The sequence below is a fragment of the Loa loa genome, assembly GCF_000183805.2.
Source record: "Loa loa unplaced genomic scaffold supercont3.14, whole genome shotgun sequence".
NCBI lineage: Eukaryota > Metazoa > Nematoda > Chromadorea > Rhabditida > Onchocercidae > Loa > Loa loa.
Genome location: NW_018108194.1, coordinates 540,698 through 555,773, shown reverse-complemented (window position 1 = coordinate 555,773; position 15,076 = coordinate 540,698). Strand labels below are relative to the sequence as shown.

Sequence of the window (15,076 nt, the reverse complement as noted above, 5' to 3'; positions counted from 1 at the left end):
AATATATATATATATATATATATATATATATATATATACGACCACGGAGTATCCGCCTTCTTCTCCACTTTACCTTTCGCTACTGCCAACCAATAACATCAACTAAGGCGATTTTTCGAAATGACAGCTCTCCCGCTGCTGAACTAAACTGAACACGAACCAAAATTAACTGTACCTGTCCACTACCCATCCCCAATGACGTGCACACGCACACATACATACATACATATATACATACATACATACAAACATACATACACCTCTTACCCAATGCACTCAAACGTTGATAAAAAATCCGGAGAGTATGTGTACAGCATTTCACCATATTGCACAAAAACTCTCTCGAAGGCCACCGAATGAATGCATCGTTGTGCAATGCGCTAAGTGCCGATCGGTTAGGGCATTATTATCCCAATATAACTGACATTGAGTGTGACGTAGACAACCGTTTCTCTTCCAGTTCAGTTTTTACTTCAAATGCTGCAATATGTAATTTTCGGAGCCAAGTTAAGAAATTATTTACATGAAGAATGATTTTATCTTAAAACAAGCATTATAAAAAATAATGTACAAAACTACAACCCACAACACAATATCAAAAATTTATCAGTTTGTTTCCATCTCTTCTTCCATTTTCTGCTCAACTTCTCCAGTGCTACTGGCCTGCTTTTTCGATTGCAAGGGAGCACGTATCAGATACACCTTCTTTCGAGCTTTCTGCAGATCACCAATACGTTTGACAGCTTTACCGGGTTGCAAGGTTTTTCTGATATGCTCACCATAACGTTTTTCACGCAACGCTATTATTTCTTTAGCGGCATCAACTGCAAAACACAAAAGTTATACTTGCATAAAAAGCATCAATAAACTATAGAGCGAGAGAGAAAACAAATCGTTGGATCTTAATGAAGAATAACGACATGTGTCTCTCCACAACGCTAAGATAAAAGTAAATAAATTTGACAGTGGTAGGCTTGGTTCAGAAATAGTAGCTATCTTTTCAGAAGGTAAAATAATGGTAAAACAAAAGGAATCAGTCCGGTTAAGAGAAAAAAAGCATTAGCATTGTAAACTTCAAAATATTCTCGAACATTAAGAGATAGAATGACAGCAATCCCTCGAGAGTACTATCATACAAGTCGATAAAGAAGTCTGTTACTAGTTTTAAGATACAATGCATTAAGTAGAAACATAAACTACTACCTTATCATGACAAAACAGCTTGAGTAATACTTGTCTCAGTCAGTGAGCGACTTCTGCCATTATAATATTTATAATTTTAACTAAGACACACCTGCTTCACGCCACAACTGACGCTCATACTTCAGTGGTTCATTACGTCGTGCTTCAACATTAAATGTGCTATCATTCTTGAGTTCCTTCCCTCGTGCCATACGAGAAGCTTTCGTCCATCCTGTCTTTCTCGGATTACGCTTCTTCTTGAACAATTTGTGACATTTTGAACGACAAAACCGAAACACCTGAAGAGTTCCTGTTAGGTCAGATGTAATCTCACAGTTCAATTTATTTGAGCATTTAGCCATCGGTCATGGATGATTCCAGTCATTTAATTTGACCGCAACAAACGATATCAAAATGTCACTTAATTCAATTTAGCTGAACGGACAAGTAAAAGTCGCTAAGGTATTACGAAAATTAAAAACGGAGTTAAAGTGTGTCCAGTCCTACATTCCACTTCTTATTTAACATTCTTCTACCCATTTCTGATTTCCAGAAACAAATCGAAACTTTTAACAATAGCAATCTGAAACTTACAGTGCAATCATTTCTGACGAATGTGATCCCATGGCCAGGGTATATATTGGAGGAACAAAAGTAACACTTTTCAATTCTCATTCTTCACGATCTAAATTGTTTAAGTTGAAATTCAATTGGAAAAAAGATCCAATGAAGAATTGTATCATGAAATGGAACTAGAAACTTACGACGCATTCAACGACCAAAAAAAAAAGGCACAATTATACAGTTATTCATAGCTACGGCAACTCATGACGACAGTGTCATTAAGAATTCCATCAATGATAAAATCTGTTCAGGATCCAATTAAGCCAGCATTGGAAATAACTGTTGCATAAGCATGCGCAACCCTACACTTCCATGATCTATCCGCTCCTTCCGATCTTCCGACCATCAGGCCTGAAGCTGTCCGGGTATGAAATACCAGTCCTTTTCCCCTGCCTACTTCGGGTTTTTAGAAATAAACGTTTGGAAGAGGTATTGTCTGTTTCGGGAATTACGCGATTCGAAGATGATGGAAACAGTTAGTTCGCGTAAACCTCACGTGCCATTCTATCGCGGTGGGAACGTAGCTGGAAAACTATCAAAGAAGGACTGGGATTCTGATTTTCATGCCACACTTGTTCGTGACGGAATCAGAAATAGAACACATGATAAAAGAACTTATGGGGTTGTTATGTCGAAGGTGTTCAGTGCGTGTACGTTTGTCTGTATTTGAAGCTATGTTGTGTTGTGAGACACAGTGGTTTTGAAGAGAATCAAGGATTGAAAATATTGAGAACAGTATTAGTTAGAGATTGAATAGTGGGGTCAGCGAAAAATGACGAGATTGGTAAGATTAATCAAGAAATGCGTTGCTGAGAAAATATTCTTTGTAATTTTAACATGGAATAGCGAAATATACTTACTGGCGAGGAGAGGACAGAGACTGATGGAATTCGTGTTGGTTAATGTTGATTTTCCTTTGTCATTGATGGTACTCCCAGAAATGTTTCATCAGATGCGAATTAGCAACAAGATGAAATAATTGTAAAGGAAGACGGCCTAAGAAGCAGTGAAAGAGTGGAATATTGATTTTTTCAGGCTTTGGTAGATAGTCACATGTATTGTCGACAAATGGAACGTGGCAGAAGGTTGAGACGTGGTATGGTACGTGAAATTTATTGATTCCTGATAAAATCCAAATGTTTCGTGCATTTTGAATCATTAAGATAATTGCAGGTACCGAAGTTGGAAAGACGAACTGTTTGGCGTGATCATAGTTTGAGTCCTGCTGTTGAAAGAAGCCAATATGCGGCAGAAACTGCACTTGATTGCTATCAGAAACGTCCCGAACGACGTGATAATTTTATGGTAGATAAAGTTATCCTTAACATATAGTTTAAATACTTTAAAAATATAGCTGTTTATTTTATTAAGTGAATTTTTTCGTGGAAGGTTAGGGATGGAAAATTATTTCCTGAGAAGGAAGTGTTGTAGACACTTCTGTGTTACTTATCATGATGCTTGTTTTTATGCATCTTCGAACAGGAGGAATATCATTGCAAAAAGCAACGCAGATTGGCCGGAGACGTTGATCTCCAAAAGTTCACGCCGTTTTTAAGCTGAAACTGATTACATTATGAAAGTTTTGTTATGAAATCAATTCGAATTTATGTAGAGCGAACGCGCGGTTAAAGCGGCTTCATTTAATGGTCTTTCATATTCAGCGTTTTAATTTTGTATCGATTTTCCATCATTCATCTATCGATCGAACCACAAAACTAAGAGGAGCATTTTAAGAATGCTTGTGAGCAATGAAGTTAGAATCGACGTTGTATAACAGAAAATCCCTTGAAATTATTACGTATGGATTCGTGATGTCTCTTATCTTCTAACTAATGTTGTTTGGTTTCATTTCTCGTAATATCCCTTGCTGACGTCTCTTCTAATAGACGTTTTCTTAGTGGGGTGATACGCTTTCATCCAATACTACTAACTGAACTGTGTCGACTATTATTTTGTCATGAAATGCAGTAGTCGTGTAAATGACCATTTTCTTAATGGATGAGGAACGTACATATTGGATATTTCAGCAGTTTGGTTCAGCAAGTTAAGTGCAGGACTTTCCGCTGCTTGTGCATAGGTCTCATTGTCACGTTCGTTACTAAAATCTCAAGAATCAACACTTTGTCATTTCATATGATCTTTAATGGAAACAACACTTCTTGGCATATACGTTAATGAAGTCAGGTAGTGCATCATGCACTTAAATACAATTTTTCTGTATGTATGAGAGGGACGAATCAGAAGCGGTGACATACAATTTGAAAATTCGTGCATCATTGAATTGGGCAGTGTGGTTGGTTTGTTGATACTGAAGTACTTGTCGTTGATGAAAAATCATAATACGAGATCGTTGATGAAAAATCATTACGAGAGAAGCTGGGATTTTTTGAACAAAGATAAGGCAGTTGTTGTGTGTGGATTGTAAAGGAATATCCATACTTGGAAATGGAAGTTTATAAGTAGATTCCGCTTTTGGATATGAGAATTAGTCTTTGTTTTTTGCCAGAGGCTTGTGGCAGTGTGGAAGATGTATAGCGTTTGTAGCCTTGGTATTTGTTCATCGTTTTAACATATTGAATGATATTTATTTTTTATAAGATTGCTTTGGCAGCTTTTTTGCACGTGTGATAATGCACTATGTTTCAGCACTTTGTTTTTTAACATCCCAGATCTGTTATATATGTATGCATAACTATGCGGAGACATCGGTAACAAAAAGCCTAGAAATCTCCAGAAAAAAATTTTTCACCGAAGTAAAATTGAAATTCAACAAGAATTGAAGATGAATGAAAGCAGTTCACCAAGTGACCGTCAAAGACGTCGGTACAGAGAACGGCTGAATAGCAACAGTGAGCTAAACAGATCGACTACCAGGATTTCATCTACATCAGTTAGAACTGGACCGATGGAAAATCGCGAATATTTGTATGTTGTACATTCAACTTTATTTTGATTTCTGTTTTCTACATTCATGTCATCAGAGGTCAGACGGGTTTTGTTATCATCCATGATTTTTATTTCTGGAAGTCAAACTGAGTACCTAGGTGGATAAGTACCTATGTTCTGAAAGCAAGACAGTATTAGGATGGCTTAAGATAAGACTTCTGCTGGCTTAGGTTGACGGTTGCTGTAGATATCGTATTCGTCGTGCTCACTCAAACTATTCTTGTACTGTCTAGCACAAAGCGTTTGTAAGTGGAGCTGCAGATCATGTTCTTACCACATTTTAAATTTATTCCCTTACTGTTGCTTCTCTTGACGACAGTTGACAAACGTTTAATAAAAGCTGTACGTTGTCTGTAAACCGAAGGAGGAACAATAGTCTGTAGTGGTTGTTTGAAAGTCGACAAGATTGAAGACTATGAATACAAAGAAACGTGCAGCAACTGAATTATGAACCATTCTCTTCAGTTTTTACTGCTGCTGATAATTTTCCATATCGATAATTTGAAACAGAGATAATCACAGCTTCTATTTTGGAGAGCTGTGTTGCTCACATCAACGATGTGGTGTGTTATATCCTAAGGCATTTTGCTGAACGAAGAATGAAATTGCAGTATGGGTTTACATCTACATTCCATGTGGCATTTCATTGTTCATGTGGCGGCTTTGGTGAACAGGTGGCATATTCTGTCATCAACAGGCTTTTTTCGAAAATTTGATTTTACTAGATACGAGTGGATTCTGAATGAAGTTGTGAAGATTTTGGATTTTTTGGATGCTAATGCTGATACTAATCTGAACGTTGGCATTTAAACTGAAAAAAAAAAGATTGGAATTATTTTTGTCGAATATTGGTAAGGAAATGGAGCCGGTTTTCATGGTGGTCATTAAATAGATTGTATTCAGACATTCTTTACTGGTTCTTTGTTACCTGTTTCACATTCATTTACTGCTACTCCAATCTCAAAACTTATTTCGCATCTTTTTCTTGAAAAAGTCTCGGGCTAGTAGTTGATTCTACCTGATTCTGTGTTATAATGCACAGTGGTCGAAAGTTTCCTAGACCAGCTTCAGTTTGAATAAAAGGCAGAAATTCGACATTGGTGTAGATGTTTGTTATGGTTGTACGAGACTTATTGGAAATTTTATTCGAGAGATATTCATTAGGATGTAAGACTCTAATTAGAATGAAATACATTAAGGGTGTCTGGGGTTTTCTTGTGGATGGATAAGTCCTGAGAATGCTAATCAGGTGAAAAATCAGATGGGACATCGCAGCAAGTTGATTTCTTGAATTTTTATTATTGGAATGCACCGAACCGTACTAATTATAGTGATTTCGAGAAATCTTGTTATGCATTTGATCCGGCATCAACCAAGTGGTCGCTTTAATATTTATTTTATTGAACACAAGAAATGTCGTGTTGGGAATGGAAAACTTAATGGCTCCTATTAGATGCTGACTTTGGAAAATGTTAACTTTGTTTTGTAGAAGCAGTAAAATGATGTGGTCGGTTCGGTAGTGAATATGACATTTTGGATTCTATGAGCGCTGAATTGTTTGTATTTGAGCAGTTCAAGTTATGATAAGCAGGATGGATTCCGAAAATTGGACAGTGAATGATTAAGGTGAAGCTTGTACAACAGCTTAATGTTGTGGAATGGAATTTCAATCGAAATGTGTATGAGGAACATTCCTACAATGAGTTCGAACCAATAGACAAAGATAAGGAGAACATATCTCGACAGAACTGAGCAATAACTTCTGTGAGAACGAAACTGTGCGACGGGATTATTGTCATAAAAAAGGCATGGAACTGGAAGAATTACTGACAGTTATCGCGGTTGAGTTTTAATGTGGAAACCGTTGTTAATGTGTTTTTTTTTCTTTTGCTTCGGCTGAAACACTTCCCTGTAGCAGATCATTTTAAGGGAACATGAATTAACAAAACACTATCGGGTACGAGATCGACCCATTGCTCTGGAAAGAGTTAGGAATGAAGGAATCCGTTTGCATGATGACGTTAATCGTAATGTCAACCAAATACAACCATCAGAATGTGGCGGTGCACGGCTGCAGAACTATCATATGCAGATCGAGTCTCAGCTCGCTGCAGAAGAAACTGCTGGGAAAATTAGCAACAGTGATTTTTTCTCCAACTGTTTTTTTTAGATTTCTATTCATTTTGCTACAGTTTCTTTTCGAGATTCTCACCCATGTAAAATTTTTGAGAGTTTAGAACTTGTATTGCTTTTTCTTTTCAAAAAAGTTCAACAACTATATTTGACGTGTTTCGGCATAAGTGCTCCCAGCCGGATGATAAGTAAACAGTGACTAGTTTTCTAGTTTAGGCTTGGCAAATTGGCGTATAGAGGATTTGCTGGGTGGACAGTCAATATTGAACGCCGATAGCATACAGAGTCTGTTTTTTATTTCTGTCAATTTTTTTTTTGGAATGACTGGTCTAATGGCTTAAAAGTTGACTGACATCGAGAAGCACTGTAATTTCGAAGCAGCATTTAGCTCATTATTTTTTCTCTGCAATATTTTAAGACCAAAATCTCGTTTTGTTCTCCCACTTTATCTTGGTCAACTAAGAAATACTTGGTTTTTTTTTTTTAAGTACCAAAAATAACTGCAGCATTTCATTTTTTGTTTCTACTACTGTTTTTTTCATAAGATTTTCGGGTAAATTTCTGCAAACTTTTCGTATACTGTTATGCTCTTCATGGATCTATCAAAATTCGAAATTTAGATGCACAGACGTGGATCGCCAACGATAACAGTTTAAGCCCCGCACAAGTTTTGCGTGCTCGTGAACTTCTTCAGGAATTGCTGGTTACAATCACGATGAAACCGGATGTGCCGGCCGCTGGTAGATTTATGGAAAATCTAACTGGTCATTTTTCGTGATTCAAAATTGCACTGATTTGTTTAAAATGGCTAGGTTTTTATCAAAATAGAATTTAAGGAAAAATGTTTCTAATACGATGCACCAGGCTATTTATATCACAGGACGTAGTTTTCCAGAAGATAGACCACCGAATTTCTTTACTGATCGTCGAGTTTCTGATTGCATCCCATCACGCAGTTTTTCTCAACAGAACATCCAGTCTACATTACGGAATGATACTGCAGTATATGAACGAGAATTGCCGGTTATGCAAAATTCCTTACCTGTCGGTGTGCCATTAGCACTTCCGACGCAGAACTGGTGTGACGATTCCTCAGCAGTGCATTCCGATTCTGGTGAAATACCCATGAGTTCCCGTGATATGCCCAAAAATTCCAATTTTCGTATGTTTTAACACTAAATAATTTCCATTTAATCATCCTATTTAAATCTTAATTAATTCATATCACAGGTTTTATAATTCATATTTCTATTTGTGAATTCTATTATCTTATACTTATTATTTATTGTGCTGCAGGCTGATTTTCATCAAATATACTACATTAAGGAACTTTTTTCAAAAAATTTACTAGTAAGTGATTACTCCTTTTTCTCCACAGCAGGTTATGGTTCACGATGTGATTATCCAACCCTATGTACGGAAAAGGCTAAGTTCGAAAAGAGGAATGCCAGGGCACATGATCCGATTATTTTAGGGTTGGAAAAGCGAAGATCACTTTATCATGATCGTCGTCGAACATCCCGGTCTAGAAGCCGTAGCCTAGGAAAAGATTACGGTTGGTACTGAAATATTTCCCGTAAAACATACTTTTCCGGAGGCTACAAGTTATCGTATCCTTTTACTGGAACATATTTCATTTACTGAAAAATCTTTTCCCTTCCAGACACGGGCTTTGGAAAACGAAGAGTGCATATGAAATCTCGAGGTTTTATTGATGTCAGAGTAAATCATCTACAAAAAGGATCTCGAAGGAACTATTTTCCACATGAAGTTTGTTATTTAATTACTACATTGCCTATTAATAAAATTGAGAGTCGAATTGACTAAAGCTTATAATAGGTGCTCCTTTCAAGCCTCAATTGTTAGAAAACTATTTGAAATCCCGTGCTATTACAGTTTTAAGGACGAGAACGTGTTTCAGTATTTCTAATCTGATGGGGATTTCAGACAATTCGTAATCATCACAGAGAAAGTAGAGGTGAAAGAAGTTTGCGGTATTCGTCGCCTCTTATACATGCCACGAAAAAACATCGGCGATAAAAATGTTGGCGACTATTCTCAATATGTCTAGCCTATGACGTCATCTCATTTTTCAATTAGAATCAGATTTGTACCGTTTATTTTAAATTATTTTTGCTAGTGTGTAAGCAGCGAAAATTATATTTTACCAGTTCTCGTTATTGTTTTTAAGGCTGCTAGAGAATCAATCAAAGACTTATCGGCGTCTTCTTTGCTATATGCTTCATCATGTGCTACTTTTCAGCTTCTTTTATGTATGTTTCTGCTCTTATATAATATTTTGCATCATTCCTTCTTTTTGTTTTAATAAATTCATACTTTTTTTTGTGCAGTATTATATGTGATTAGTTCTTGCAGTGAGAGCTTTCATCCTAGTTTCAAGTCTTTGAGGAAATTTGGTTTTGTATAAAATGATATTTGCCCGAAAATTCATCCTTGTTGTGATGTTACAATATATAGAAACTTATTTATTGATGTAAACAGGTTATTCGAAGTTTTACTTCTTACTCTATACGATTACAATGTTGAAGAAAGCGCGAATACATGGATATTTAAATATATAGGCTTGAAGTGATTGCAAATTAAATCAATTTTTACTGTTGCATCTATTAAGAAGATGAGGCAAACCAGTTCGTCGGATTGATGTTATAGTGCCAACAATGACTGCGTTAACAAATGAGATGGAGAAAATAATAAGATTATCTGAATCAAGTTAGTTTCTTTTCACATTTAATTTAATAAGTCTGCGTCATTAGTGGGTGCACAGCACGTCATGTTACGAGTAAGACCTCTAAGACATGATTGCAACGGTTCCGCAGCGGAAGTTTGATGGATTGTAACCCTAGCAAAAAGCAATACTTTGTGTCATTGAGAGGTAATCCAACAATTAAAACAGATTACTTCAGTGAGTTGCTAATGAATGCAAACGTATTAGTTTATAGCCTGCAGTGCGACAATTTGCCGTTGTTTGCAAATATTTGAATCAGGTGGTATAGTTGCGTTGCCGACGGATACGTTATATGGCGTGGTTACAACCTTGTCAAATTCTGATAAACTTTACAAGTTGAAGCGTCGCAATCATTTAAAACCTCTTGGTCTGTTTGTTAGCAACGTTCGAGATGTTCAAAGGTTTGTGAGTTTATTTAGTCTTCCCATGACTCATAATAAATGTTAATGGTAAGTAATATATACAGAAGTGATATCTTTTTATTAAAGTATACCACTGAGAAAAGGCTATGAATAGTAAGTAAATGTAACAATCAAAATAAATGTTAATTTGATATTACTAGGTGGTGTCGTCAGACGATCGACAATAGCCAACTAAGGACACTTTTACCCGGACCAGTGACATTAATCTTTGAACGTTCTACTTTTCTTCCACGCATTTTCAATCCGGAACATGGAACTGTTGGTATTCGAATTCCTGATCACGATTTTGTTCGTTCATTGATGACACGCTTAGATGATGTTCCGCTTGCACAAACGAGTGCTAATATTTCCAATAATCAAAATAATCCAATATGCATTGAAGTAAGTGTGGGACACGTTGTAGCAAAATTTACTTCATTAATTGAAATTCTTTTCGGATGCTATTTTAGGTATACAATGTCTAATTATACCATTACCTTTCTTTTTATGTTTCTTCTATCAATTTATTGTATTGCTGAATTAATTTTAAACGCTTATTCTTTTAAAGGATTTTGATTTAGTACAGGCTATGAAGTTCAATATCAAAATTTCCAACATTTAGGGATTTTTTTTGGAAGTTCTGAATTAGTCAAGGACTGCCGCGGTAGCATATTTTTCGTTCATCTCGCAGAAATCTCAATTTATAGGATTTCAAGGATTTGTGGTCAGAATTGGATTTGATAATAGATGGTGGCGTAATATTGCGTCCAGATGGTAAGGTGAATCACGAAGGTAGTACAGTGGTAAATCTGAGTATTCCTGGTACTTACAGCATAATCCGAGATGGATGGTATATTTTCAGTAAATTGATGTTATAAATTAGTTATCTGGAATATCTATGTTATTGATTTTCTTTACCAGATGCAAAAATTATAAACGAATTTTCAGCGCGAGAACGGCGACGGAGGAAAAATTACGAGATTGCGGACTGATTGGTTTATCAGATGGTGATTATGTGAATTAAAATGGTTACATAGGCTAAAATCTCGCAAAACTTCTCTTGAACGTTCTCGAACTTTTATATTGTATACGTTTTCTTTATTACTTCGAGAATGCATAACAAGTGGCAAGCTTTTTTTGGATTGCTCTTCTTCCACAGTGGAGTTAAGATCACTGGCATGAAATTCATGCAGCAATAGGTCAATTGCAGCATGATCGCCACTTCAGGCCAAATCTTCTTCTTCTTCTTCGTTCCGGTGTATGGTGTAGCTTTTTGATTGTCTGATCATTCTGAGAATATGGCGCTACGTACTGGCCATTCTTCTTTATTTCAAGGATCTGTAAATAATTCAGAAAATTCTCATTCAGGTTTAGTACTCTGAATATTATACATTTCATAAGAAATTTTAAAAAGAAATCTAACTTTGATTGGGAAATACCATACCTGTTCTACTAGTAGGTCAAATGAATCTTCAATGCCATAGTTTGCTTTCGCCGATGTTTTCAAAACATTCAGGAAGCCTCCTTTTTCACGATATTCCTCCAGCTTTTCATCTGTTATTTTGTTGTCTAGATCAGCCTGAAAGGGAGGAAGTTTTAATTGTTATTCAATAACAGTAACATGTATTTGCAAAGAATAGGCTAACTTCATAAAACCCAACATTTACTGTTTAAATACGTTCCGTGTTAAAATTTTTTTTTCCGAAAAGTAACCTACCAATAAAGCAGTTATAAAATCAACTTATTGTTATATTTATCTATTGTTGGGTAAAAATTTTTAAAGAATCAAGTTTTTGTTGAAACTTGATCCAGAAACTATAAGGCTTGGAAATCCTCGTTGTTACTATGGCCATCACTCCATAATTGATCCAATAAAGTTCCTTCTTTAACTGATCGTTATTTAAGATGAAGAATAGGGTACCTTATTAGCAACAAGTATAGAAGGTAATGGTTTTTCAGTGGCAAGAGTAATTTTGCTATCCAGATCGGTTTTCCAGCGCAACGCTCCATCATAGGTATTTTGACGGGTACAATCAAATACTACAATAGCGCCATGAGCATCCTTATAGTACACTCGTGTCATATTACTAAATCGATCTTGACCTAAATAAAAGCATAATATTGTTACGCTTGAACATTATTTAGGAGGGACTTTTCGTAATAAAATTTTTATATTAGGTCCGATACGCAAATTTTGTTAAATGTCTTTCCTAAAAAATTTTTTTGAAAACTTAAAAAAATTTTAAAAAAAGAAAATTATTTTGTAGTTTAAATATGTTAAGATGCAAGGAAAAAAAAAAGGGTTTCGCAGATGAAACTCTGTTTGATATATTGAAGTATTTCACCAAACATTTACCTGAAATGTCCCATAGCTGCAGTCGTAGTGTTGTACCATCACTCAAGAGCAATGTTCTTGTTGCAAAATCAACACCAACCTAAAATTTTGAACCTCATTATGTGAACTGTATTATTTATTATGTGAATTTCTCCAGAGATATTTTCTTAAGATCCTTCAAGGCAAGTTTCCGAAAGATTATTGCAACTACCGATCAAAAACAAGGACTACATTGGAAGGTTCAAAGTTTATGTAGATATATGGCAAACCCTATAAACTTAAACAAACCGTAGCCTTGTAATGCTGTGTAAATAAATTATGTGCATAGCGCTGCACGATTGATGACTTGCCGGTGCCAACATCGCCAATAATTAAAATTTTAAACAAAAATTGATCCTTAGAAGGTGTCGCATATCCGTTTAATGATGTTGACGGCTGAAAACTGGATTTTTTTCTCTTCTTTCGAGTCGGCATTTTCCCTTCTCTTTTATACCTTAACAGTTCTCTTGACACTATTTTTAACTTATGTGTATTATTTGAAGATAGGAAGTGAGGAAAGTTCCCGGAAAAGATGCCAAGTTTGCCCTTACTTTACTGAAATTTAATTTAGTGTTTTTTTTAATGTTTGTGAGGGGTTCGAGGAGTATATTTGCATCACAAATTGAATTTCAAGAGGGAATGCTTTTGGGCAAAATCAAATTTTATATTAGAAAATTCATTTCACTAAATTATGTTTTATTCAAGAATAGAAATTCTTGCTCAAGTTTTCGAACTATCTTAAATTCTAATCAAACAAGTGCCATATTATTGCTTACCTGAGATGAATTCATAAATTAAATCGATGTCGTAGCAATTTTAATTCGAAAATGGCTTGCTTTTCGTAAACAAATCAAATAATGGTGAATGGTGTATTTAGATGACTGAAAGGAGGACTGATAAGATCACCTATGATAACGATAAAAAGGTATGCGACTCCTCAACTGCTTCAACTACCACTACTTCTTGATTAAATGATAACGAAGTATATCGTTAATGCTGCAGTTTATAGAAAATGGACACAAGCTTGTTTCTCGATGATACATATTTCGATAGAGTAGCGTAATATTCTGAATGAAATCGACAAGAGGTGATTATCAAAGAAAAATTCCAACTATTGGTTTATTATTTAATTAATTCTTTTTATGTGCAGGAATAATTGTACAACAGTATGGCTTACAGTACGAATAAAGCAATAGATAGGTTTTAAATTATGAGCCTAAAGTTTGTGGCTGAAGTTGTACTCAACTGATCGTTTAAGAAATCGTTTAATTTCACTGAATGTCCCATTATTTGAGTAAATCAAAGCAGAGAGTAAGCAAATAAGCAAATATTCAATTAAGGAACAATTCGAAATTGAGATTTGAACAATTTCAAATTGAACCTCCAAAAATCAATTTTTGGCCTTTCACATCAATATGTAAGACAAAATCGAACGGATGAGACATTTGATTAAAAACAAATTCTATTCTAGTTCTGCTACAATTAGGAATACGCAATTTGGAAAAATAATTTTGTGCCTTTTAAATCTGAGAAAGTTTCAAACTAACAAAAATATTTGAATTTTAAAAAAGAACTTTCGTCAGAATAGAATAACATTTAAGTTGCCTTCTAAATTATTGTTTCAAAAGAGATTGTTTACATTTTTACAATTATGAATGTTATCATATCACTTTGTCACAATTATTCCCGCACTCATTCAGTGATAACAATTGTTAAGCTTCAAATTTTGAAACAAAAAAAAATAATGCATTTGTTTGGTAATGTTTTTCTCTAACAATAAAAATTTCTCTCATTTTATAGAAATACTTCTCAAGGTAAAAACTTTGAAATCCATGGTGATATTTAATCATCCTTTAATATATCATTGCACTATTTAGCTAAAAATATTGTTAATTATAATTAATTAAATCTTAAATTTAAAAAATTATTACTTATTTAATAAAAAGGATTTTAAGAGAAATTCATTAAATGAAATTTCAGAAATTCATCAGTGCAAAGGAGTATGTTGAATTAATAGTTTGACAATTGATATCTATAAGGATTACTTCATGTGAAATTATTTCGTCACATCAACACTAAGTAACTACTCTTCCAAATAACTTGAATCATTGCATAAATAATTAAAGTTTAGGCATGGAACTAAACATGAAATTAATATTGTAATTTTTGACTTTAAAATACACGGATTTTTTTAGATTAAAAAAGTTTTGCACATTAAATGAAATATTGTATACGATGTAGGGAATTAATTTTGAATAAGTTAAGCATGGTATTGAAACTTTTTTCAGGATTGATAAATGATACCATATCAATCGATGGTGTATTGATTTAATTTGAATTAACTTGATCATTTGTTTGATTTTTAAATTCTAGAAATAATTACAGAGTATTTTATAAATTCGTAAAATAAATTTAAAAAAAAAAAGGAATTTAATATCACATTGACATACATCTCTCTCCCATTCCATTCAGCATTTTTAAAACAAGTCCTGCCTTCATTTTATTTACCATTCAAAATACCTCAGACATTTTGAAATGACTAATACAACAAGCATGAAGAATGCCGCAGCAAATTCAACGATTTATTTGAAGTTACAACAATTCTTCCGCAAATACTTTCTAGAAGGTAAGAGTAATTAGCAATATCCTAGGAAATGAAAACAATCATTA

General features: G+C 34.5%; 4 protein-coding genes across 5 annotated transcripts; 2 read left to right on the top strand and 2 right to left on the bottom strand.

The window, feature by feature from the left end:
• Positions 1 to 456: 456 nt before the first annotated feature.
• Positions 457 to 2,132, bottom strand: LOAG_04649 (hypothetical protein). Its single transcript, XM_003140186.2, has 3 exons — positions 1,777 to 2,132; positions 1,295 to 1,481; positions 457 to 824 (listed from the first exon to the last, which is right to left on the bottom strand). Exons 1-3 carry the CDS (start codon positions 1,855 to 1,857, stop codon positions 607 to 609), a joined length of 486 nt encoding a protein of 161 aa, XP_003140234.1. The 5' UTR covers positions 1,858 to 2,132; the 3' UTR covers positions 457 to 606.
• A 137-nt stretch (positions 2,133 to 2,269) lies between these two features.
• On the top strand, positions 2,270 to 9,328 carry LOAG_16717 (the record flags this gene model as incomplete). Of its 2 annotated transcripts, none has more annotated exons than XM_020449367.1 (11): positions 2,270 to 2,443; positions 2,842 to 2,907; positions 2,980 to 3,111; positions 4,589 to 4,731; positions 6,682 to 6,893; positions 7,102 to 7,170; positions 7,506 to 7,649; positions 7,781 to 8,047; positions 8,360 to 8,440; positions 8,549 to 8,655; positions 8,833 to 9,328. In XM_020449367.1, the coding sequence occupies 11 exons, from the start codon at positions 2,270 to 2,272 to the stop codon at positions 8,923 to 8,925; spliced, it is 1,488 nt and encodes a 495-aa protein (XP_020307138.1). In that variant the 3' UTR covers positions 8,926 to 9,328. The 2 variants fall into 2 exon arrangements, with proteins under 2 accessions (XP_020307138.1, XP_020307139.1); XM_020449366.1 differs by having other exon boundaries at positions 8,267 to 8,440.
• Positions 9,329 to 9,563: 235 nt separating this feature from the next.
• Positions 9,564 to 11,056, top strand: LOAG_04644 (yrdC domain-containing protein; the record flags this gene model as incomplete). Its single annotated transcript, XM_003140181.1, has 5 exons — positions 9,564 to 9,615; positions 9,846 to 10,032; positions 10,194 to 10,434; positions 10,740 to 10,882; positions 10,981 to 11,056. 5 exons carry the CDS (start codon positions 9,564 to 9,566, stop codon positions 11,054 to 11,056), a joined length of 699 nt encoding a protein of 232 aa, XP_003140229.1.
• Positions 11,057 to 11,232: 176 nt separating this feature from the next.
• On the bottom strand, positions 11,233 to 12,841 carry LOAG_04643 (Ras family protein; the record flags this gene model as incomplete). Its single annotated transcript, XM_003140180.1, has 5 exons — positions 11,233 to 11,370; positions 11,477 to 11,611; positions 11,954 to 12,135; positions 12,389 to 12,467; positions 12,656 to 12,841. 5 exons carry the CDS (start codon positions 12,839 to 12,841, stop codon positions 11,233 to 11,235), a joined length of 720 nt encoding a protein of 239 aa, XP_003140228.1.
• Between the last annotated feature and the right edge of the window lie 2,235 nt (positions 12,842 to 15,076).

Excerpts from the sequence above, each read along its gene's own strand:
- LOAG_04649 (XM_003140186.2), bottom strand. The coding sequence starts at position 1,857 with ATGAGAATTGAAAAGTGTTACTTTTGTTCCTCCAATATATACCCTGGC. Across the intron at positions 1,482-1,776 it reads TCGTCAGAAATGATTGCACT|GTGTTTCGGTTTTGTCGTTC; the intron begins GTAAGTTTCAGA and ends GGAACTCTTCAG. Across the intron at positions 825-1,294 it reads TCAGTTGTGGCGTGAAGCAG|TTGATGCCGCTAAAGAAATA; the intron begins GTGTGTCTTAGT and ends TGTGTTTTGCAG.